Consider the following 22263-nt stretch of genomic DNA (forward strand, 5'->3'; position numbering starts at 1 on the left):
TGTGCTGCTGGCTCAGCCCTGCGTGTGAGTGGTTTCCTAAGAGAAAAACAAGGGTTTGAGACAGACAGGAAAGGGAGGGGTTCTGCTTATGTGCCATTAATTGCTTTAAGATGTTCTGGAGCTGACTATTCTGGATTTGGATGCTAAATATAAAACTGATACTACATAAATAAATGATGAAATACAAGTGACATCTGAAAAATACTTTCGGATGTTCCAGTTAAGAACCTAAATAAATAGCATGTATTATTGTTGTTGTAATTACTATTTTCTTTTTTTAGCATGCCTGTGCTTACAGAATGTTTTGAAAAGTCCTATCTGCCACAAATTCATCTGTCCCATAGAAACCAGTACCCTTTTGCCAATTTCTATTAGCTCTATTATTTTCGGAGGAGAGAATCAAAGCTGTGATGTGTTTGCACATCTCTCGTGCTCTGCAGCAGAGGCTCAACTGGATGCAGGTGCAGTTTGGCTGACGTAGAGCTACCCTGACCCCTCCCTCTGCTCCTCGAGGAGAAGGGCTGGATTTGAACCAGGATGTGCTTGTGCAGGCAGAGGCTCACAGGACTCAGGTGCTGTGGCTGGAGACTCCGTGGCAGTGTGTGCTGAGCTGTCACTGTCACACAGAAGCACTTGGTGATCCTGAGGAGGGTCAGGCACAGTGAGTGAGGGTACTGAAAGCAATCTCAAGTGCTTGTCCTCATGCACTGCCCTGTGCAGGAACAGTGCTGGGTCACCTCAAGCGTGTGCTCGTGCCAGACAAGGGTCATGCCCCCAGCTACCACTTGCCAGTGCTTTTCCTGCCGACTCTGCACTTGCTCAAGGCATCGTTTTCAGAGGTGATGTGTGAAGGTGAAGTGCAGGTGGGCTGGAGTGGCAGCACTGCCTTCTAGGCTGGGTCGCTCACACTTGGGCTGTGAACTCTCACTGCGTCATTGCGATGCAGCTGTTTTCTGAGGGCTGTTTGCTTAAGTGATTATGCAAGAATCTCAAGCTTTCAGGAAAAAAACAGTGTTCCTGCCCCTCGTGGCTGCAGAACTCTGCTTCAGAATGGGATCTGCTGAAGGCTGTGAACTGTGGAGTCTACTTCTGAGTAAGTGGAAGGAAAATGAAGAGTCATCTGCTGATTATTCTGGCCTCCTGTTATTTCTAAACCATTTTGAAGACACTTCAAGGCCTGAATTCATTTTACTTGACATACCTAGGTAAATATTTGTATGTCTACACTGAAATCAACTTTTTGACTGTTTCTTCAAGCCTTCTCCAAGCTGGTATCTCACACCATTACTGTGTTGCTGTCAGGGACAGCCCTGTGACTGTAGACACTTGATTTTTGACTGGAAAGTGGGCATTACATTGAAAAAGGAAACATCCACCTTACTAAATACCCAGAACCCAGGTTCTGGTGCCACACGGGGCCATTGATGCAGGAGGGGAGAGGTGTGAGTTGGTGAAATGCTTCTGCACAGAACTTGGGTGGGGTGGAGGGAAGCACAGGAGAGGGGACTGGCTTTTCTCTCTGAGCTTTCGGATGGAAAGAGTGAGTCATTTCCACTGCAAATGTTTTCTTGCAGGGTGCCAGGACTGTGCATTCATCCTCCCCTTCCCCTTGATATGTTTTTTTATTTCTCTGAGAGCTCCTGAAAGGTGCAGCCATTTCCATGCAATGCAGAGCAGGGGAAGAGTGGGGCACGGCAGCCTTGTGCTGCTGACACTGTGTTTAGAGCTGCAGTATGGTACAGTTTGGCACCTAACTCCTGGATGGAGATGGGAGTGTGTGGACTCTGACCTACAGACCTGTCTAATGAGACCCTTAGCAAGGATCTGTTTAGGAGGTTGCTCTCCTGCTGCCTGTGGAGGGCTGTGCAGAAACTTGCTCTGAGCTGTGTCAGCACCTGATCACTCCCTGGCAAGCCCCTTGTCATCAATTCCTTCTTCCCTTCCTGATTGCCCGTGGGGCTTCTCTCCTGTCTGCAGTGCACACCTTCTCTGCCAGCTCCTTTTGGCCTCCCTGACCCCATCTCCTGCCTCTCACAGCTACACAGCCCAACCTTTGCACAATTCTTGCTTCCCATGATGTGGCCTCTGCACAGATCCATCCCCAGATGGGTAAACCCCCTATCCCCCATTCTACCCTCCCCTGCACCACTTTGGGCCAGCTCCTGAGACCCTTCCCCTGCTCCTCCTCCTGCTGGGGAGGTTTTCCTCCCTTGCATTTCACAAGATGCTCTGGGTGTTTGCATCCCACCTTACAGCCCGTCCCTCTCACCTGTCCCAGGTAGTGTCTCAGTGTTTTGGTGTCTTCAGAGGTTTTTGGCTGGACATTTTTCTTATGTTTTTCAACTTTCGTCTTTCTGGCCAGTGTAAAAATAGTTTTGGCTTGCTCATACCCAGCTTTATCAACCATTTTTCATCCTTGAGTTTTTACCACTGTGCATCTGCTACATCCAGCTGAGTGCTGGGTTTGCAGCAGGCTCATGGACACAAGCTCCCCATCACCTGCTGAGAGCTGCCTCATTGCCTCCCTGCTGATTCCTTCCCAAAATGAGGCTTTGCAGAGAAGCCCACAAACCTCTTGGCATCAGCAAGGCTGCACTGTGTTGTGACTGCTGCCATATGTGCTGACTCACACTGTCTCCCTGCTTGCCCTTCCTCCCCTGGTCTCTGTTCTCACCTCTTCGCTTCTCCTGGAGTTCTGAATGCAAAGTCGTCGGGGCACAGGCTTTATTCTGGCTTTGCAGAGGTTTATGGCAGTTCCATAAACATTGGATGGCCAAGCCCAGAGTTTATGGGTTTTCATTATTTCTTATTCCCAGCAGTCTGGAATGATGACTTCTCTGTGAATCTGAGCTTTTGTAAATTGAGCTCTGTAGTCTTTCTGCAAGCTTGAGTGAGAGTGTGTAAATGGGATCAGATGGCAGTGCAGGAACTGGGGGTGGAAAAAGTGAGGAGTCACAAATGTAATACTAAAAAAGAAAAGCTCTTAAAGACCACACAGTTTGAGTTTGCCCTGACCTGATCTTTGAATCCCTGGCTGTGGAAGAGCTTTTCTGTGGATAGAAATTGCTTGATTCCGTATGCCCATATGGTTTGCCAAGTGAATTTGCTCACTTCCCAAGCATCATTTGAATTCTATCATGTACAGTCAGGTTCCATGAGCAAAATAAAAAAATGGAGACTTCTGCCTGCTGTTTTTGAGGTATCCTCACATTCCCAGATTATGCAGTGAGGAGTGGTCCCTCTGCCCTGGAGTGTTGCCAGTAGCAGAAGTGATGTGATTTTAGCTGTGACAGGTGTGTCCCAAGGGTAGTTGTATCCCTCCATTTCCCCCTCTTTTAGCTTTTTTTTTCCTCCAAATTGACTTTTCTTCTTGTTTCCTCTCTGTGTATTTCACGTACTTGGCCCTTTGGTATTTATTTTAAAATTTGGGGTTTTGCTTGGCTTTCCATGTAAGTGCACTACAGGGTTTCAAAGATGAGGCAGCAAATAGGCTGCAAAATGGTTGCTAAATTTTGGGGAACAGTTGTACTCTGAGATAATACAGTTACATACATACACGTGATCTGTCCTCTTCCTCCCTCTCTCTTCAGCTGCTGTAAACAGCCAGCACTTTTAAAACTCACCTCATTTGTGTCTCTTGTGCTGCTTTGAAATGTGGATGCACACAACTGGGTAGGGCTTCATTTCTGAGGATGTGAGAAGTCACGTGCTGGGGGCTGCTGAACCTGCAGGTTTTTCAGTGGAAGGCCCCAGGAAGCGTTGCAGGGCAGGGTGTGTGTGTTTGTGTGTGTTTTGGTGCCGTTGGGACCACGAGAAGTGAAAGTCAAGTGTGGTGCAGCTCCAGTGCTGGGTTTGGCTTCCGCCGCGTGCTAGCGGCTGCTGAGGACTTTGTGTCACTGCAAAGGGACCAGAGAATTGGTTATACTGGAGCCAAACCAGCTTGGTTGGTCATTTTTCTTCACTGGATATTGTTTTAAATGAGGGCTGAACTGATAGGACTGAAAATACAAAAGCTTTCTCATAGTTTTCCTTTGGCCGCTGCTTTAAAAAAATCCCCAAATGAAATATTTTTCATTCTGGATGTTCACATCACTTGGGTTGTATCTGGGTTGTAGTTCTGGGAGAAACAGATCTCAGGAAAACATTAATTATATATAACAAAAAAGTGGTGTGCTTTTATGGTGTTCAAATGGAGGATACTGGAAGACAGGTGGCTGCTGGTTTTCAGGCACTAAAAGTTTAAAGTAGAAATGTTCTTTCCTATACTTCTCCACATGAACAATCTGTCATTGTGAGCCTTTGTTTATAAAGCAAATAAAAGGAATGTTATACACTATGCAAAATGGATGCAGAAAGGTGACAATTTAATCTGACTTAAGTATCCCCCCCTTTGTTAATGGATAATTCCCTTGCTAAACCTTTTCTTTCCTCTCTCTCTGGTGGTTTCTGTGGTGGGAAGGGTTTGGGCTTAGGCTGGCAGAGGGCAGTGGGACAAGCATGGCACTGAGAGGACAAGGACCATACTTGGGTTTTCCCTCACTCTGGGCTCTTTGTGCTTGGCCAAAGGCAGAGCCTTGTGTTGGTGTTTGTGGGCATGGTTCTGTTGAAGCAATTTCTCTGAATTTCCTGTTAAAATGCCAGCCAGCTTGCTCGTGGTGGGGAGTCAATACTCCAATAGACAGGCTGTTGTTCTGCCTGTGCTGTTGTCCAAGTGGAGCCTCGTGACCCAGCGTGGATGGGGGCTCCAGCTCTGCAGACAGCCCTCTGCATGGCCCCGTGCTGGGGGAGCAGCAGTCTTAGGGCAGAAGCAGAGGACAGAAAGAACAGTGTGTGTTTTTGGGAACAGGCTGGTGTGCGGGGCTTGAGCCTGAGGTCTTTTAAAGAAGGGTAAGTGGGCATATCTGGGAGTGTATGCTGCTCTCATGTTATTTTTGTTTAAAACTATGTTTGTTTGGTTTTTTTCTCTCTGAGATATTTACCTTGGGGGTTTTTTGGTGTGGGGTTGTTTGTTGTTTTTTTTTTTTTTTTTCCCCAGCACAGTGAGCTGCAGAACTTTGGGCTGCATGGTGCTGCTAGGTGTTCTTGGGTGCAAGCATCCCCAGGAACCACAGGAGAGGGCAGCTCACCCCAGCCTGTCCCTGCTGTGTTCTCAGGAGCTCAGAGAAGCCCAGGAGCATCACAGTGCAGCATTTGCCTGCCCTGGGTGAAGAGCTGCTGCGTGTGTGCCACAGAGCAGGATGCCTTTGGCAGCACTGCATGTTTTTTTCCTGCAGAAATGGATTGATTTTGTTGCTGGACTGGCAGCATTTCTTCGTACTTGGGTATTGGCTTCCCCTGTGGAGGAATTTGTGGTTTCTAAGACTCTAATTACTTTAGTGTAATAGTTTTTCCTCTACTTTTGTAATGACTTTGGTGGGTGCCATCTGCTGTTGTGACAGTGCTGGGCAATGTGTTCCAAGCCCTGGAGTGGTGTAGGGTGTACACTTCAACCTCCAGGAAAACTAAGACTTTGAAATCCCATTTTCAGCATTTAAAGCTTTATCTCCAGCCTTTCTGGGCTGATGGGAATGTGTGGACTCAAAGGGTCAAAAGGGCAACACGTATTTGGGATGGTTCCCTCCTTACTCCATGGGCCTGTTTGCAGGGACATGAGCATGCCTGGCCCCACTGGGCAGCCTGTGCAGTTTAGGAAGGATGGAGGAGTGTGTTTCCTTGGGCAGCTGCTTTGCTAACAAACAGGTTGACCTACATCTTGTGGCTTTGCTTTAGAGCCATGTCTGTGGCTCTGTCGTGGCCTGGGGCAGCTGGGGTGATGTGCTGGGTCTGAGCATGGTCAGTGGGACAGTGAGCTGCAGGGAATGGAGGGCTGCTCTGTGCTGAGACTGAGAATTTGCACACCTTGGGGCAGGCGAGCCCTAGGGAGTGTATTTCTGACAGCTCCAGAGGACAAATGCCTGTCTGGGTACTGCAGAACCCTTCTGGGTGTCAGTGCACAGCCCTCCATCCCTCGGGGATCAGATGCGTGTCACAGGGCCTGGCACTGGTTTGTCAGATATAGATCACAGCCTCCACCACACATTTTTTCCAATATCATTACATCCACCAGAGTAGAAGGGTTAGAAACTGAAGCAAGTTTTAATTTTTGTTTGTTTGTTTGTTTGTTGGGTTTTTTGGTTTTTGTTTGGTTTGGGGTGGTTTTTTTGTTTGTTTTGTTTTGCTTTGTTTTGTTTTGTTGTATTTGTTGTAGGCAGTGCTCTATGAGTTTTCAAACATCTCATGTGAGGATCTGGGGTTCCTGTTCAGCCTTTACCCTTTAGCTGTCATTGGATCCCATGAGGATGACTGTCAGGACTTTGTTGTGCTGGTCATTAGAGGTATCAGATCTAGACAAGAAATTTCATCAAAGCCTCAACTTTTTACAAGGACAGCTTTAGAAACACAGTCCTAGTTTCAGGACCGTGTTGCAAAGTAAAAAAGGACTAAAAATACTGTGTGACTGGAAGGCCTGTATTCCCAAAGAGATGTGGAAGGCTCATAGAGGACTCTAATTTACTGTTACAGCTGCTGCAGGGTAAGGTGAGGAGGTGCCTGATGCAAGTTCTCAGGGTCACTGCAGGGGAAAAATCAATATGATTCCAGCAGAAGCTGATTTATTGTTTACATTAAACCACAGTTACAGATTCTAGCACTACTGTCCACACATACAGGTGTCTCTCATTTGGCTAAGCCACTTGTCCATGGGGCAGGCACACATCCTTCAGGGCACCTGATTGCTCAGGTGTCCATCAACACACTGCGCATCCTCTATCTAGGTTTTGCATTTTCTGTAGATCGTTTCTCAGGCTCTTGGTCCTTACTTTAGTCCTGTTGTTGTTGCAGTAGCCTTGATGAGAGAACTCTGAAAACAAGATTGCAGGTGACTTCTTTTCTACAAAGTTTGGCTGGTACAGAGAATGGCCTGAGTTATTCTGATACATCTCTACAGGTCATGGCATTGCTTTAACCCACCAAGGCTGCAGAGTTTTGCCAGGATTGCTGCAGTGAATCAGAGAGGCTGGCGGAGAGCTGTGTCCCTGCTCTGTGGCGCCCTGCCTGGTGTCCTGGGGAGGGCAAGCTTTGGGGGCCCAGACCTGCAAATTGATGTCCTGCTAATTCACATTAATTTGCAAAGCTTGGCAGACTTTCAGAAGTGCACAGTGCTGTCCTGAAATAAGACTGGTGTTTCAGATGATTAACCAAATTCAATTAAGCATTTAATGAGCATGAGACTGACTTAGAGTAAATGAATTCCTATTCTCTGTCTACCTGTTGAGTTTTTCAGACTCCTGTTTTCCAGATAAACTCTTTCTTTTCTTATTAAGCCCCTGTACAGCTCAGGTCTTGGATGTAGAAGCAAGAAGTTCTGTGTGTGCAGTGGGACTGGCAGCATTTGTCACCCTGTTCCCAAAGCCCTCGTGGCTGAGGGAGCAGGCAGCAGCCCCTGGATGCTCTGGTATTTGGCCTGGGCTCTCTGCTGACTGACCTTTGTGTTTCTCTCTGGTAATCTGAGGACTGTGAGGTTCGTTTCAGGACTCTGCAAGCAGTAAACCAAAGTTTTCAGAGAGTGATTAAGAAGAGGACTTTTTCAGAGCTAATTCATACTGGATTTCTGCAGCAAGGGAAGGAGACATTTTAGATGCAAGTCTGTCTGAGGCAGGATGTGTTTAATGCATTCCAGGTCCTCAGGAGCCAAAGGCACAGAACAAGCATAGCACCTTTGCCTAGGATTGGTTATGGAGGAGCAACTTCCCTGATTATCTCACTTGTCACAGAAAATCTTGAGTTGTTTGGGCTCTAGGTGGTGTGGCTGTTTAACCAGTGGTGTTAAACAATACTGAGCCTTCAGTCCTCATTTGGGACCACTGTTTTTAAGCTGCAGGTTGTGCTGTGTTCAGCAACAGACCTTGTATCAGTCCCATCTTTAACTCCGGTTGTGGTGAACAGTTCATCCCAGAAAAGCCATTTGACTAGAGGGTAATGTTTGCTGCCCATGGGGAAGCATCTGATGTTCCCCTTCTGAGGGTGGAGAGCCCAAGCATGTTGTCTGCAAGGGTGTCATGTCTAGAGGCACATAGCGTCATGTCCTGCTGCAGGACTTTCATAAGCACTGTCCATTGCAGGGGCAAGCATCAGGATTTTGGTCACAGTTCAAAACAAGGCAAGGATGTCGGATCAGAATTTGGTTCCTCTTTTTTGTTGTGACCACTCCCATACAGAGTCATTGGCTGGCTTTTAGTGTGAAGTTTGATTGTCACAATGCAGTGCTGAGAGCCTGAAGCTTGCTCATGAAATCTGAAGTCAGTCTGGGCAGCTGAGATGACATTTGGCTGCTTCAGAAGTTGTGTTTTTCTCATTTTACTAAGTTCTGTTTTGAGGACTTGTTACACAGACAAAATTGGTGCAATAGGAAATGTAATGAAGCTCTCTTAATAGTTTTTGCTCGTGACTCCAGGGGTTTTTGGAGAAGTTCCTCTTGTTTCCCTGAAATGTGAGTGAGAATAAAACTGGGCTCTAGCCCTTGGCTGTGTCTGGGGTGCGATTTATGGAGAGGGCTTTCCTGTCTTTCCAGAGAGATGCTGTTTTTCTTCCATGGGTTGAGATGCCTGCTTTGGCAGTAGTAGCAGCAGCCCTGCTTTCATCATTCCTATGGAGAGCACAGCTCTCATCTGCTCCTCAAGCGAAACCAGCCCCGAGCTGAGCAAAGCCAGCGCAGGAGCATATATTTCTTCCAAACTGCTCAAACATAAGGATGCTGGATCTTGCAGCTGTTAAAGCTGTGGCCTGTCCAGGAGGCTTTCTTGCTCCATTAAGAAATTAGAGACTGTGCTGAGGCAGAGCAGCGCCGTGCTTTGTTTCTTCCCATAGCTTATTGCTTAAAACTTAACCCCTCATTTCCCTCTCTACAAAACATGCTCATCAACAATTACTGCAGCACAGGAGTATCAGAGTGCTGACTAATGGGCAGTCCAGTGGTCACACAGTTTGAAATTAAGCACCAGATGTTAGTAACTGGTTATTGTAGGTGTTACATATGTGTAATATTTTTCATCGTGTTTTTTTCTGCAGGAAAAAACGAAAGTGGTGGAACCTTTGGATTATGAGAACGTGATCCTTCAACGCAGAGTTCAGATCTACAGTGATCCCCTCCGGGATCTCCTGATATTTCCAATTGAAGATGTGTCTGTGAGTTTCCTCTGGCTGTTTCCCATGTTTCAGGCTCACTCGTCTCCCGTCCTGCTTACCTTGGAAAATCTCCACCATTAACCACATGTTAATTTTGGCTGCATTACTGACACATAAACCCAAAATGACCCACTGGTGGCTTAGGCCCACCACGTTTATTTGAAGTGAATGTCAAGCCCTGAAGATGGAATTTGTGCTGAAAAAGTGTTCCTCTTTTTCCTGCAGATCTCAGTCATCGGCAGACAGAGAAGGACTGTCCAGTCAACGGTGCCAGAAGATGCTCTGAAGAAAGCTCAGAGTCTCTTTGTCAAAGAGGTAGGGGCAAAGCCCATGTGACACCTGCCTTCAGCTCTTTATAGCCCTTGGACAAGATGCTCAGCTGTAGCTCCTGATCCACAGGATTGGGGATCACTTGGCTTTTCCTTTGTGGGAAGCACTGCCCGACCTGCTGCACAGCAGAGTTTTCACAGGTATCTCATGTGCAGAGTGTCTTTGCAGTGGGTTTTGGACACAGCCAAGGTGTGTGGCTTTGCACCACCTGCCTGTCAAGGAGGGGGTCCACCGCCTCTCTGGAGCATCTGGAGTGCTGTGGGTTTGTTGTGAAGTGCTGCTCTCCAGGACTATTCCCTTCAAGTGGAGTGGAACAAAAAGCAATGGTTGGTGTCGAGTTAGATGCGCTGTGCTTCTGAGCACAGAAAACTTGCTTTCTGGATAACAGTCTCCTCCCAAATCACTACTCCTGTTTTAGAGCCGTGGAGTGATGTAAATACAAAATCTGTAGCTGTGTGGCAGGCCAGATGCTGTGTGATTTTTGTCTCTGTGCTGAAAAGGTTTCTTATGAAATTCTACATGAAAGAAGTGAAGCAGCCTTGCCCACGCCCTTCCCGCTTGTGCTTACCTCACCCTGCAGTGTGTAACCTCTCAGACTGATGCTGGGCTTTGTTTTGCTTGCTGTTGCTTCTAAGAGCTGTATTGTTTTCCTTTCAGTGCATTAAAACCTACAGCTCTGACTGGTTCGTGGTAAACTACAAATATGAGGAATACTCAGGAGACTTTCGAATGTTGCCATGGTAAGTGTCGTGCTCCCTTGGAATGCTAATGAGTGATCACAAGGCTCAGCAGGAGCAGTCTGCCCTTTCCCTGATGCCTGTCCCACAAGCAGGCTCTCCTCCAGAGGCGTGTCACTCTGCAGCTTAGAGCCAGAGGTTTGTGTTGTCCACTGCCCCTCAGCTCTGTTGGGGAGATGCCCACAATGTTGTGTGGGTCAGTGCCCCACATCCCATCTGCCAGTGTGTGCATACCCCCTCCATTTGGGATGAGGACAGGCTGCAGCCCAGACCCACAGCAGGATAAATAGTGTCTGCACATCCTGACCCAGGACCTCATTGTCCCGCTGGGCTGATGTTGCTTGTGTTCCTCACACAGTGTTTCCATGCCAAGCAGATTCTCCTTGTGCCCCCAGTACAGGGAGGGTGATGTGATATTGCTGCTGGTGCTGGCAGTGCCGGGGAGTTATGTGCTTGGAAATGCTGGGCTGTGCCAGTGCTTCCAGCCCCAGAGCTAATTGGATTTTTCAGACAGGCACATACATCTCTGTGTATTTGTATCACATCCAGGATTTCTGATGGATTGTTATTTTCTCTGTGGTGGTGCCTGCTCTGCTCTCACTACCCACACTCTGGGCATGTCTGGACCACTGTCCAGGCTGCTCCTATGCTAGAAGCTTGTTAAATGCTTTTTCTTCTTAATTGGATGTAGTGGGTCTGTTGTAAGGGTCTCGAGGGGATGTGAAGCAGCAGTGGAGTCATACTGTTGATGAAAGAATGTTAAAATCTGTGAATAATCTTGTAGTCTGATCTTGCTTCTTTTTTGGTAAAGATGGAAGACAGACTAGAGTGCTCTCTCTCTCTTTGTTCCATAAATGCAAGTGAGCAGAAACTCTGCAGAATCCAACAGCTAACAAGAGAAAGCTAATTACAGACTGCTTGTGCCTAATTTCCATGAAATGCACTCAGCTTTCCCCAGCTGTAAGGAGCTGCAGGTCTCTTGCAATTTATCTTCTGTGCTGTGTAGCCTGCAGTTGGCTGTTGCCTCTGGATTCAGCATCAGCTGCTGGCCTCATGTTCCATTCATTAAACATGAAAATGTGTTGTGATTTCAGCAAATCCTTTAGGCCAGACAAGATTCCAAGCCATGTGTTTGAAATTGATGAAGACTTTGAAAAGGATGAGGTAAGGACAAGGTTGGTTTTTTGGCTTTTTTTTTTTTTTTTTTTTTTTAATGTATTCCTGTTAAAAAACAGGATTACATTAAAAAGTTAATTTCACAAAGCAAAGCCGGAATTCAGTTCCTAGGAATGGTTTTCTGGTGAGGTGCTTTCTGCTGTGAAAATAGGATCAAAAGTGAAGTAATGATTATTTCAGAGTTTGACAAGATAATTTCTTGGAGCCAAGGGTCTTCAAAGCTATCTGGAAGATTAGTCAAATTTCTCCTGGCTTTTTCACTTGAAACAGAGCATCATAAGAAGAGGGGAAAAAAGGAAGCCAAGTAGTTACTAAGGAACACTTTTCATGTCCAGAACTAAAACTGAGCACTCTGTTTTTCAACTACACTGTGATTCTGGGGTTCTCCTCTTAGAAAGTTTTTTGGTTTACCACATAACCTGCAATTTTTCTTCAGTCACTTCAACCCACCATGCTGACAGTGTGTCAGCCCTGCTTTGCACATTCTGTGCCAGTGCTGGGAGGCGTTTCCTTCCTCTGGAAGTTGGCATCTTTGTGCTCAGCTGGCAATAGGGAAGATTTGCTGCCGTGGAGCTCCTCTGTGGGGGTGAGCTGGGGGCTCTGCCAAGGACATCTCAGACCTGGTGGTTGTTTTAGATGGTGCAGATCCCATGTTTCCTGCCCATGCATATCACATCTGCTGCAGAAGGGGTGGGCAGTGTTTTTCTGTATCAAGTACCACGTGGAGATTAATTCATGCACGTGATATTAGGAAGTTTTTGTTTACAGAGGGAAAGGTTCAGCCCAGCTGTTTACAATTCCCATGGCACCAATATGTTGCTGCTGAGGAACTTACAGAGGAAAAGGGAACTTTGTTGCAGAGCTAGAGATCTGGAGGGGCTGTTTCATGCACATTTCTCAAATTATCAGGTTATGTCTCACCACACCTCAGGTCTGGACTGCAGTGGCTTCTGTATGAATGGAAATGTTTCATCAAGTTTGGCCTTAATCTTTTTCTGACTATGTTGTTGGTTTGCATTACATCAGTAAATTGAGGTGCTGCCTCTTAAAAAATATTCCCTCTGGGCTGGAGACATTGCTGTGCACTGTTATCAATAATCTTCAAAAAAACCGAAAAAGGATAAAAAATACACTATCAAAATTTGGAGACCTTTTTTCTGCTGGCCACTGTCTCAAATACTTAAACAAGAGAAGATATTGAGGGTTGTTGTGGAGGAGTATTCCAAGTGCTCTACAGATGTTTTGACGTTTATATCTTTTGGCATGGGTATATCTAAAGGATTCTGTTACAGTTTCCCGACAGAGCATTTGCATTAGAATTGTGTAATGGAAATTCAAGTAAAAGAAATCTCTTGATGAAAAAAGGTGAGCCATTATAAAGGAGAAATCGTGTGTTGTTTTGCCCAGGGAAGTAAAGTGTCAGAAAATTTACTCTGGAAGTTTGAGATGAAAAGAGTGAAAACCTGCCCCTTTGGATGCAGCAGGCTCTATAAATCAGCTCTTTCATGGCTCAAGGGAGGCAGGCTGGGGCTGCCTCTGCTGCTGAGTCACTGGGTGAGATTTTTTCATGCCTTTGGGCTCTCATTTCCTTCCCCGGTGGAGGTCATGGTTAGGTATGAATGGAGAGTCATTCTTTCTTTGTGGGACCATGGGACAGGAGCAGATGTAAGCCCCATCTGGTGTGCCAAGAGCAGCCTGGTTTGGTCACTTGAAGCTTTGTGGTTCGATAAATGTGAAATCAGCCAGTTGTATTTCAGTTACTTTACTGGGGTTCAGTGGTTTTTGCTGAAATTTAAAATGTGAGAATCACGGAATAAGTTCAGAGTTCTGCATTTTGCAACTTCCTAAACAGACCATCTTGAAAATTTCCATCTTCCCCAGGTTTTGAAATACTGCCTAATAACCAACAGGCCTCATTGCCTCATTGCAAAATCACTGTGCAGCCCTATCAGAATAGACATGATCTTTCTTTTTTTTAAAGGTGGCCCAATCTAGCGTGTTTTGCCTCTTTATTGGAAGGAATAGACCTGATTTTTTTTTTTTTTTTTTCTTTCTTTTTTGTGATAGCACTGTGTGAATAGCTGTACCTGTTACACATGCATTCTACATGTCAATGCATTGCTGTAGTTAAAATGGTATTTCTTTCCAGGGTGGACAAATCCCCTTGTCCAAGGGGAATTTTCTGTGGGAAACAGTTTACCTGACCTCCTCTTTTTATCACTGTTTGCTGTCCTTCAGGATTCCTCTTCCCTGTGCTCCCAGAAGGGTGGTGTGATAAAGCAGGGCTGGCTGCACAAAGCAAATGTCAACAGCACCATCACTGTTACCATGAAGGTGAGTTTGGTCCCGTTACTCATGAAAGGGGCATGAGGTGAAGTTCAGGCCACATTTCCACAGCTCTCAGAAGCACAATGGCTGGGTTTGGGTTTGGATGGGCATCTGCCCCTCTTGTATCCCACAGTGGACTGGAAAACCCAGTCTGGCAACAGTTTTTGACCCTCCCCTCCCCAGCATGAGAGGCTGCTGCACATTGGACTGTGACAAGGAAGCTAACCAAAAAGGTGAAGCACGTTCTAGTAAAGCAAGATTGTTTTCTGGATTAGCAGCTGAGGCCCAGGAGAGGAAGGCAACTGGGATAAGTGAAACAGCTGCCCTGCAAAGACAGCTTTCTAAATTGATAGTTTCCTTGCTGGTTGGAAACATGTAGAGAGGCCAGCTTTAAAATGAAATGATGAATCTTTGCTTTTAAAGCAGGGGTGATATTACTGCAGAGACGTAGCATTACTGACCCAAAAGCAACAGCTGCCTTGTCTCCTGTTCTCTGCTCTTCATTATCCAGCGTGACATTGCTTAGATTGTACAGAGATTTTTAGTAGTTCCACCACAGGTTTTTGCTATGGCAGTGAGCCTGTCTGCTGTCCCACCATGCAGCTGCCTTATTACAGCACAGAGAGATTGTTAGGGAGTTGTGCTCAATGGTACAGCTGAGGGATGGCTGCAGCAAGGCTGCTTTGTAAGGATATATTAAAATAATCTCAAAAAGCCTAACTGTTCCAAGGCTTGATTCAATGAGTTATGCTTTCAGGAGAAGTGGAACAGGACTCGTAGGGCTAATTTTGAGTTTTAAAATGGGCTTGAAGGTAGTAGACAGAAAAGGACTTTCTGATCCTCTCCTTTTCCAAGCAAGCTTAAGGCAACTTTTTTCCTCTGGAACTTCTGGAGGTGTTGTCAGTTGTGCTCAAAGTAGTCAGTTGGGTCTGTTCTAGTCTGGTGGTATTGGTCTCAGGGTCCTAAACCTCAGACCTGCCTTTCAGAGAAGTTACCTGAGCTACACTGGCTTCAGTTCAATTAATAAGATCCAGAGTCTCCAGTGAAATTCTGATATCAAAGTACTGAGAACCAGTGGCTGTTCTCTGAGCTGTGTCTTACAAAACACCTGTAAGGCATGTGTGAGAAAGCTGAGGACTTTGACCATCTTCAGCCTTATCACCACTTGGAGAGGCTGCTGTGATGTGTCCATCTTTGAATGCTGGTTCTTTGCTGAGCTGTTGGTGCCTCACAGTGTTGCTCAGCAGAGCGTGTTCTCTGGCAAATTGAACCACTAGCAAACTCTCATGAAGCTACAGCTGCCACCCTTTATTTCAGAGCAACCTTTCCTTTGCAGAGAGCTGCCTTGGTTTGGCACAACTCTCCCTGTCTGGTTTGCAGCATGTTGCTGGCCTGCACTACATCAGGGCACGACATTAGAGTTTTCCTTCTGTCCTTCTCTGCCCAAATGCAATTCCCCAGTTCTCTAGCCACCCCTCTGCAATCTCACTGCTCACCAGCAGCACCTGTAGGCTGATCAGGGGGGATGGTCCCTCTGCTCACAGGTTTATAGTATTAATTTCAAATGATCATCATCTTCTGACAGCGATCTCTGACAGCAGTGCTGGCACTGGGGGAAGATCACAGGAATGGTGTTTGCTGTTTGATTCTGCATTTGCTTTTGAACAGAGTTAAGCAAATGCAAACTGTTTAGCATGAAATGCCATAACCACAAGGGATATCAACCCTGTAATATCTAGAGAAAGATCTGTCATGGGTTTCTGTAGCATCCACTGCCAAAATTCCTGCGACTGCTTCAGTGAAGTGCTAAATCAGTGTGTAGGCTGGATTAATGCTTCACATCCTTAACTTTCCATGTATCTTTTTGCTCTATTGAACTAAAGGTTTAGTTAAATCTTATAAAACTTAAAGCTCAACAGCCTGTGGAGCATCTCTACAGCTCATTAGTCATCCAAATGATGCCAGAAGTTGCCTCTCAGAAGGAATGGGTTACAGTTCAGGGCATGATGCTCCCCCCTCTTTCTCTGCAAGCAACTGGGTTTACTGAACATGTGCTACTGTCAGTAATGACAGAAGCAGGAAGTCACTTGTAATCTCCCATGTGGGATGAAAAGTGCTGTGTTTATTCATAGATCTTCCAGGTAGACAGAACAGGGGAAGTACTTGCAGTGCTGCTTGGCCTAGCTTCCTTCATGGTTCTCCTAACACAGATACCCAGCCACTGTGAAATGCACCCCGCTCCTTACAGCATATGGTGATACCACAATTGCTGCCAAAATGTGCTCCTGAATTATAGTCCAGTAGCTTTTGGCTGACAAGCATGAAGAAAGATGTTCAGAGATACTGGAGAGCTTTATTTTTTTCTTCAGGAAAAAAACACAGGAACACTTCTCCTGAAGTTACTGTTTTTTGATGTAAGATTTGGTCACTAAGCCAAAGCCAGTTCATGCAAATAGGTTTGTATAAAAAACCCAAACCCAAAGCCACAAAAAACCCAAGCAGTTGAATGAATTGCACTGTCCCTTGGCTAGCATCTGAGTGCTAGGAATTTCCACATATCTGTTCCTAAGTCTTCCAGACTTCCAGATTGCTTTGTAATTTTAACTGAGGTCTGTATGAAAAAGGATCTGGAAATACCTGCTCTAGGGTGGGATGGATCTTCAAGTAATGTGCTGATCTGAATTTACTGTGCAGCATTACTTTGTGAAGAAAAATGAGGCTGGAGCCAGCTGAGAGATGAGCTGGAAGCCCTGGGGCATTGCTTTAGATGGGCAAACTTATAATAACAACAAGGGCATTAAAATTAAAGAAGATGATGGAAATCTCTCTTTGTAAAAGCAAACTGTATTCAAATGGGTCAATCTGCAATACTCCAGGGTCAGCAGTGTTTCGTGTTATAGTATTTTCACAATAGCAGGGAGGGTAGATATGGGAACCGTGGCCATGGTTTGTGATGTACAGCAGAGTGAATGCTTGCCTGAGCAAGAATTTGTATTTTTACAGGTGTTCAAGAGGAGGTATTTTTACTTGTCACAGCTCACAGATGGCTCCTATATTCTGAATTCCTACAAAGATGAGAAAATTTCAAAAGAATCCAAAGGCTGCATTTTCTTGGATGCTTGCAATGATGTAGTTCAGGTAGGTGTCCTTTCTGTGTGGCTTTGCATGGACTTATGGATTGGTGGCTCCAAGGTAGGCCTGCTCTCTCAAGGTCTGAAGGCATGGAATTGCAAACTAACTCAAAGCTGGTCAGCTAAACTGATCAACAGGCCAGTAAGTAAATGCTATTACTTTGTCTGGGACACCTTCCTCCTCTAATTGCTGCTTGCATCAGCTTCTTGTTTCTTAAGCTATAGCTTGATAAGTCTGTGCAAGCATACAGTCCTTTAGAATTTAGGACATGCTCAGGGCTTGTAAGGTTTTAGGAGCAGGTCTTTGTACAGGTCTAAATCCTGGGTTTGCTTAGTTTTGTTAGAGTGAACTGCAGCAGTGGATTGCTGCTCTGCCTTCTGCCCTTGCTGTCTCTGCAGAAGCTTCAAGCTCTGAGTGTGGTGCAGGGCGGCTTAAATTACCCCAGTGGTTTGCTTCAGCATGGATGAGTCAGAGCTGTGAGTCTCCATTTATCTTCCTGAACACAGTAAAAGCAGTAGTGCACACACTTCAGTGATGTATGGGATGTACTTCCCAAGTTGCATCAGATTTGCTTTTGCTTCTGGTTGGAAAATGCTGTTTCAAGGCCAGCACAGCTCCAAAAAGCTGCATTGTATGTCTTGCTTCTTTTAAGATGGATCCCTCTAAGTGTCTCGGAGTGCAGCATTACCATGTCAGACAAATCCAGTCCCTGGCTTCTCTGAGTAAATATTAAGGGTCTGATGACACCAGAAGGAGCCTGTTCCTGCTCCTTGGTGCAGTGTCTGCGCTTTAGTCTGGCTTTCCTTCACTCAGAGTAGTTGGCCATGGACCTGTGCACTGCTCAAGCCACAAAGACTTCTGTGATTGCAGCTGGATTGCTGTGTCAGGGAGGGTGCCTGCCTTGTATTTTGCGATATTTCAGCTCAGGATGCCTTCCCAGAGAGGAGCTGTGTGGCAGGTACTGTGCTGGGTTGTTGAGGGGAATGTAATATGAATCTCTTGTTTGTTTGCTCAGTGCCCCAAGATGCGCCGCTACGCTTTTGAGCTAAAGACAATAGACAAGTACAGCCACTATCTTGCAGCTGAAACTGAGCAGGAGATGGAGGAATGGCTGGTAACTCTGAGGAAGATCATTCAGAGCAATACTGAGAGTTTGGTGCAAGAGAAGAAAGATGCTGTGGAATCTGTGCAAGGTCAGTTTGTAAACAAACAGCTCCCTTCTCCAGCAGGATACAAGCAGTGTGCCTGGAGAAGTGCATACTGTACTGTATTTAAAGCAAGAATTGTGGCTGGCACACAATATCATGCAAAGAGACTTAGTATAACACAGATGACAGTCTGAGGAATAAGAGTGGAGGGAAACATGACCTTCCTTCTGGATGGGAAATCCATGGCAAAGTTTCAAGGCTCCTGGAAAATTGGCCCTATGCTGAAGTTCTACTTTGGACAGACCTAGCGACTGTAATAGTACACTTTGATACTGGTAATGCATGGAAAAATCTTACTCCCAAGGAATGGAAAAGTCTCTGTAGACTGTTTCTGTGCTATTGTTAGCAAATACTGCAGGATGCTTTCTGGCAGAGCGGTGCTCCTGCAGTTGTTTTGAACATCTGTTTCTTGTGTCCTTGCAGATGATGAATCAAGCACGCAGGGAAAGTCAGAGAACATCCTGGAGAGCCTGGAGAGAAGCATGCATCCAGAGCTGATGAAGGTATTGTGTTTGCAGGATCACTCTCTCCATCCACAGCTTCTTCTGTCCAGCTTATCTGTGAGAGAGGTTTTCTGATTTTTGTGTCTCCAGCTCTGGGGGAGCTGGGCAGGCGCCACGTCCTTATGAGCTCTCTGTTATCCCACCTGTCTGTCTCATGGATGGAGCTCCATGGTTTGAGGCTGTTCCTCAGTTCCAAGTGTGGTTGCCTGCTTCTGTCTGCTTTTTTCTTCAGCATAGCCATATCTCTGTACTGTCCTTCCACCGTGTGGAAGCTTTGCACCAGCTCATGTAACACAAAGGCAACCTGAAAAGCAATTATTTTGTTTTGACTCAGTTCTTTCCCGGTAAGGAGTGTTTGCATCTGTATGACCAGATAGTAAAATCTATGCTTTCCTTTGTCCTAGTATGGAAGAGAAACAGATCAACTAAACAAACTGAGCAGAAATGAAGGAAGACAAAACATCTTTTCTTTCGACCCTGAAGTCCAGGTAAACATTCCCACGTTTGCAGGTGTGAGGTTTTGCTCACTGTGTTGTGCCTCCCTCGTCCCTTTGCGTGGCCACAGCATTCTCCTGCAGAAGCAGCATGTTTTCCAGTGGAGAACAGAAGTGCAGCCCATATTCCTGTCAGTGAGAGCAGAATGAAATATCAGTGCTCAGGTGATAGCTCAAATACAGGGAAGAGAGTTGCAGCAGCCCTACACATGGCCTCCTTCCAGCTTTGCTGGCATTTATGTGATGCATCCTGATGTTCTTGGATTTCAAACCAGATTTTCTCTGGGGCTCTGAGTTCTCATGCTTGCAAGAAAAAGCAGTGGAAGAGGTATTGTGTGGTTGCCTGCAGTGCTGGATGGGCTCAGCACAGGTGGCACAGGGACCAGTGGTGGCAAAGGCCATGACAGGGATTTACAGGGAAAGCCTCATCCTTTAGGGGGTTCTCAAATATAGGGACAGACAAACTGAAAAAATACCCGTCCTGTGCTGGTCTGATGCACTGGAGTGGAGGGTCATTGTCTATTGGCCTGTTTTCTTCTTGGCTTTGAACTTGAATTCTCTGCCAGAGTATAGGTGTGGGATTTCAGTGGAATGAGCTGCAATTGCTAACAGAGTTTTAGAGAACTGTTCCAGGGTATGTCATTGTTTCTGGTTCTCCTTCTGGTTTGGCGTGTTCACACCTGTAAAATAGAACATTCTGGTTTAACAAGGAAATGTAATTAGTCTTTAAAAGGTTTAGTTGTACAAAATGAGCTTTTCTCTTGGCAGTTCTTGTAGAGTCTTTAACAGAAAGAAGATAAGCATCCAGGAGTCTTTTTAGTTTGTGGGTTATTTTTTCAGGACAACTTCTGAGAAGCTTCCTCCATTTCGGTCAGATCATAAAAATGGAAATGTTACTCATAGTAATACTTCATATAACTCCACTCACAGTGGAGCATCTAAGATAACTTATTTTATCTAACCAAATGGCTAGGCTGAATTCACTGCCCTCTTTCTATACCCAGAGCACTTCATTCCGGTGTGGGTCAGTTGGATCTGCTGTAACACCAGGCATTCAGAGCCTGCTTCAGTCAGTGCTGGTACATGCACACTTGTACGTCTGGTGCTAAGGAGGCAGCAGGAGCGTATACCTCCAGCATACTTTCCTCATTAAAAGAAAATAAGGGAAAGAAAAATACCTGCTGGTATTTAGGGGTTTGGTAGCTCTGTCCCCAGTGCCCGGCACAATATGTGTGTCAGAGGCTGAGGGTCTTTGGTTGCAAGTGTGCTTGCTCTTTGAGGAGGGTGGAGGCACAGACCAGGCATGGGTGTTCTGGGTTAGGGAGAAGGTGATGATATAATCGAGCTGTTTGGATTTCCCAGCCAGACACTCTTTGCTGTTTCTAGCCTTACCAGTTACTGCTGTGCTGCTGGACATGCATTCCAATTGGAAATGTTTCTCAAAACCCCATGTGTGCCTTCTCTCTATTTCAGGCACAGGGGCCGTCTCAAACCTAGTCATACCTTCTTGGTGGAAGATACTTTACTGATTGTGACAATGTCTTATGTTCCTCTTTCTTCCTCAAGCTCTAAGTGGTGTTTTGGAGGATCCTCCGGGTTACAACAAAGCAGGAAGGAACTGAAATAATTTTGAGGTTTAGTTTGCCATGTTCTACAAAACAGGCTGCTAAAAATTGATTCATACCCATGAATTCATGTCTTGAATACCTTTGTGTAACATCATCAGATTGCACTCATTTGTGAATGTCTTGTACCTTTTGGACCACATAAAAAAAATTGATAAAGACAATATTGGCAGTAATGTGATCCCTTAACATTATTCAGGGGGTTGTTTTCTTTTTTAATGAGACCAGATTTGTTTGTTTGCTGTCTAGAGACTCGATTTCTCAGGGATTGAACCAGATGTGAAGCCTTTTGAAGAAAAGTGCAGCAGACGATTCGTGGTTTGCTGCCAGGACTTCTCCCTCAACCTCCTCGCTCAGCTGAGTGACAGGGCAGAAGGACCCACCAACGTAAGGGGAGCTCCAGCATGTCCTGCTTTGTCTTTTTTCCTCTCACCCTGGAAAATTAATCTGGGGGGGGGATAAAATGATCCCATTTTGCCATGAGCACCAGTGGGATCTGGACAGGCTGGCCCAGAGTCATTGCAGGATTTGTTTGCCTTGGTATTTTGGTGTTCAAAAATGTGTTTGGAGACAGGGTATGTGCTGATGTGCCTCAGCCTGCCAGAAACTGAGACTACTGGGAAACTTGTGGTTCAGGGGCACAGGAAATGGGAAGTGTGTGTCTGCCAAATTCTGCATCCCTGTGAAAGTCCTGCTGGTAGATGATTAAGCTCCATCTCCAAACCACTCATGGCTGTGTTTTATTTCATTTTCCCTAATGGCAAGGAATTTCCCTATTCTGGAATCTTCTTCTGACTCCCAGCCGAACTCTATTCACAGTCACTTTATTATATGCATTTGTTATTGTGCCAAATTGTGCCTTAGCCTAAAAACTCTTGTGTTTTCTGAGCCTCTGATGTCTGTAGACAGCTATTACATCTCACCTCAGCCTTTGTTCTGCTGGGCTGAACAGACCGGTCTCCTCCAGTCTTTCCTCCCAAAACAAATCCCTGCTGTCACATCCTGTGCTTACTCTGGCTGGACTCAGCCCTTTCTGGAGGGGTGCAGAGCAGCAGGGGAGGCAGGGGCACCAGCACTGCCCCATCTCCACTGATGCTGCCCTGTCTGATGCCTGGTAGAATCACAAAGGCTTTTTTGTGATGGTTTCATATTGGCAGCTCACAGCTCTGATACACAACACCAGGCTCAGTAACTCCCAGCAGATGGATGCATTGCTAACAGCAGAGATTCTTGGTATCCATCCTTAATCAGGTCCAGAGTGAGACCTAATCAGCACATTTTCAGCATTGATGTAATGCCTCCAAGTCATGCTGGAATGTCTTGGGCATGCTACAGTTTTATCTTCAGGCCTGCATTTTTGTCTTTCCATGGATGCACGCCTACTAGGATGTTTGAATTAGAAATACATGAATTACTGCCACTTGCCTGGTGCTGTCAAGGTCAGTAGCTACAAAGCATTTGGCAGATTTTGCATATGCATTTCCTCAGCAGTGTCAGCCTTGTATTTG

General features: G+C 45.8%; 1 protein-coding gene across 3 annotated transcripts in view; it reads left to right on the forward strand.

The window, feature by feature from the left end:
* The window catches only part of DOCK11 (dedicator of cytokinesis 11), an 81957-nt gene that overhangs the window by 8514 nt on the left and 51180 nt on the right, over window positions 1–22263 (forward strand). For all 3 annotated transcript variants that reach the window (XM_066339170.1, XM_066339171.1, XM_066339169.1), the window contains exons 2-11: window positions 9106–9222; window positions 9448–9537; window positions 10210–10292; window positions 11384–11453; window positions 13704–13799; window positions 16797–16931; window positions 17941–18118; window positions 18557–18636; window positions 19041–19124; window positions 21005–21142. In XM_066339170.1, the coding sequence (XP_066195267.1) occupies window positions 9106–9222; window positions 9448–9537; window positions 10210–10292; window positions 11384–11453; window positions 13704–13799; window positions 16797–16931; window positions 17941–18118; window positions 18557–18636; window positions 19041–19124; window positions 21005–21142 (1071 nt within the window). The remainder of the gene's footprint in view (window positions 1–9105; window positions 9223–9447; window positions 9538–10209; window positions 10293–11383; window positions 11454–13703; window positions 13800–16796; window positions 16932–17940; window positions 18119–18556; window positions 18637–19040; window positions 19125–21004; window positions 21143–22263) is intronic.

Source organism: Sylvia atricapilla, chromosome Z (assembly GCF_009819655.1).
Source record: "Sylvia atricapilla isolate bSylAtr1 chromosome Z, bSylAtr1.pri, whole genome shotgun sequence".
Taxonomy (NCBI): Eukaryota; Metazoa; Chordata; class Aves; order Passeriformes; family Sylviidae; genus Sylvia; species Sylvia atricapilla.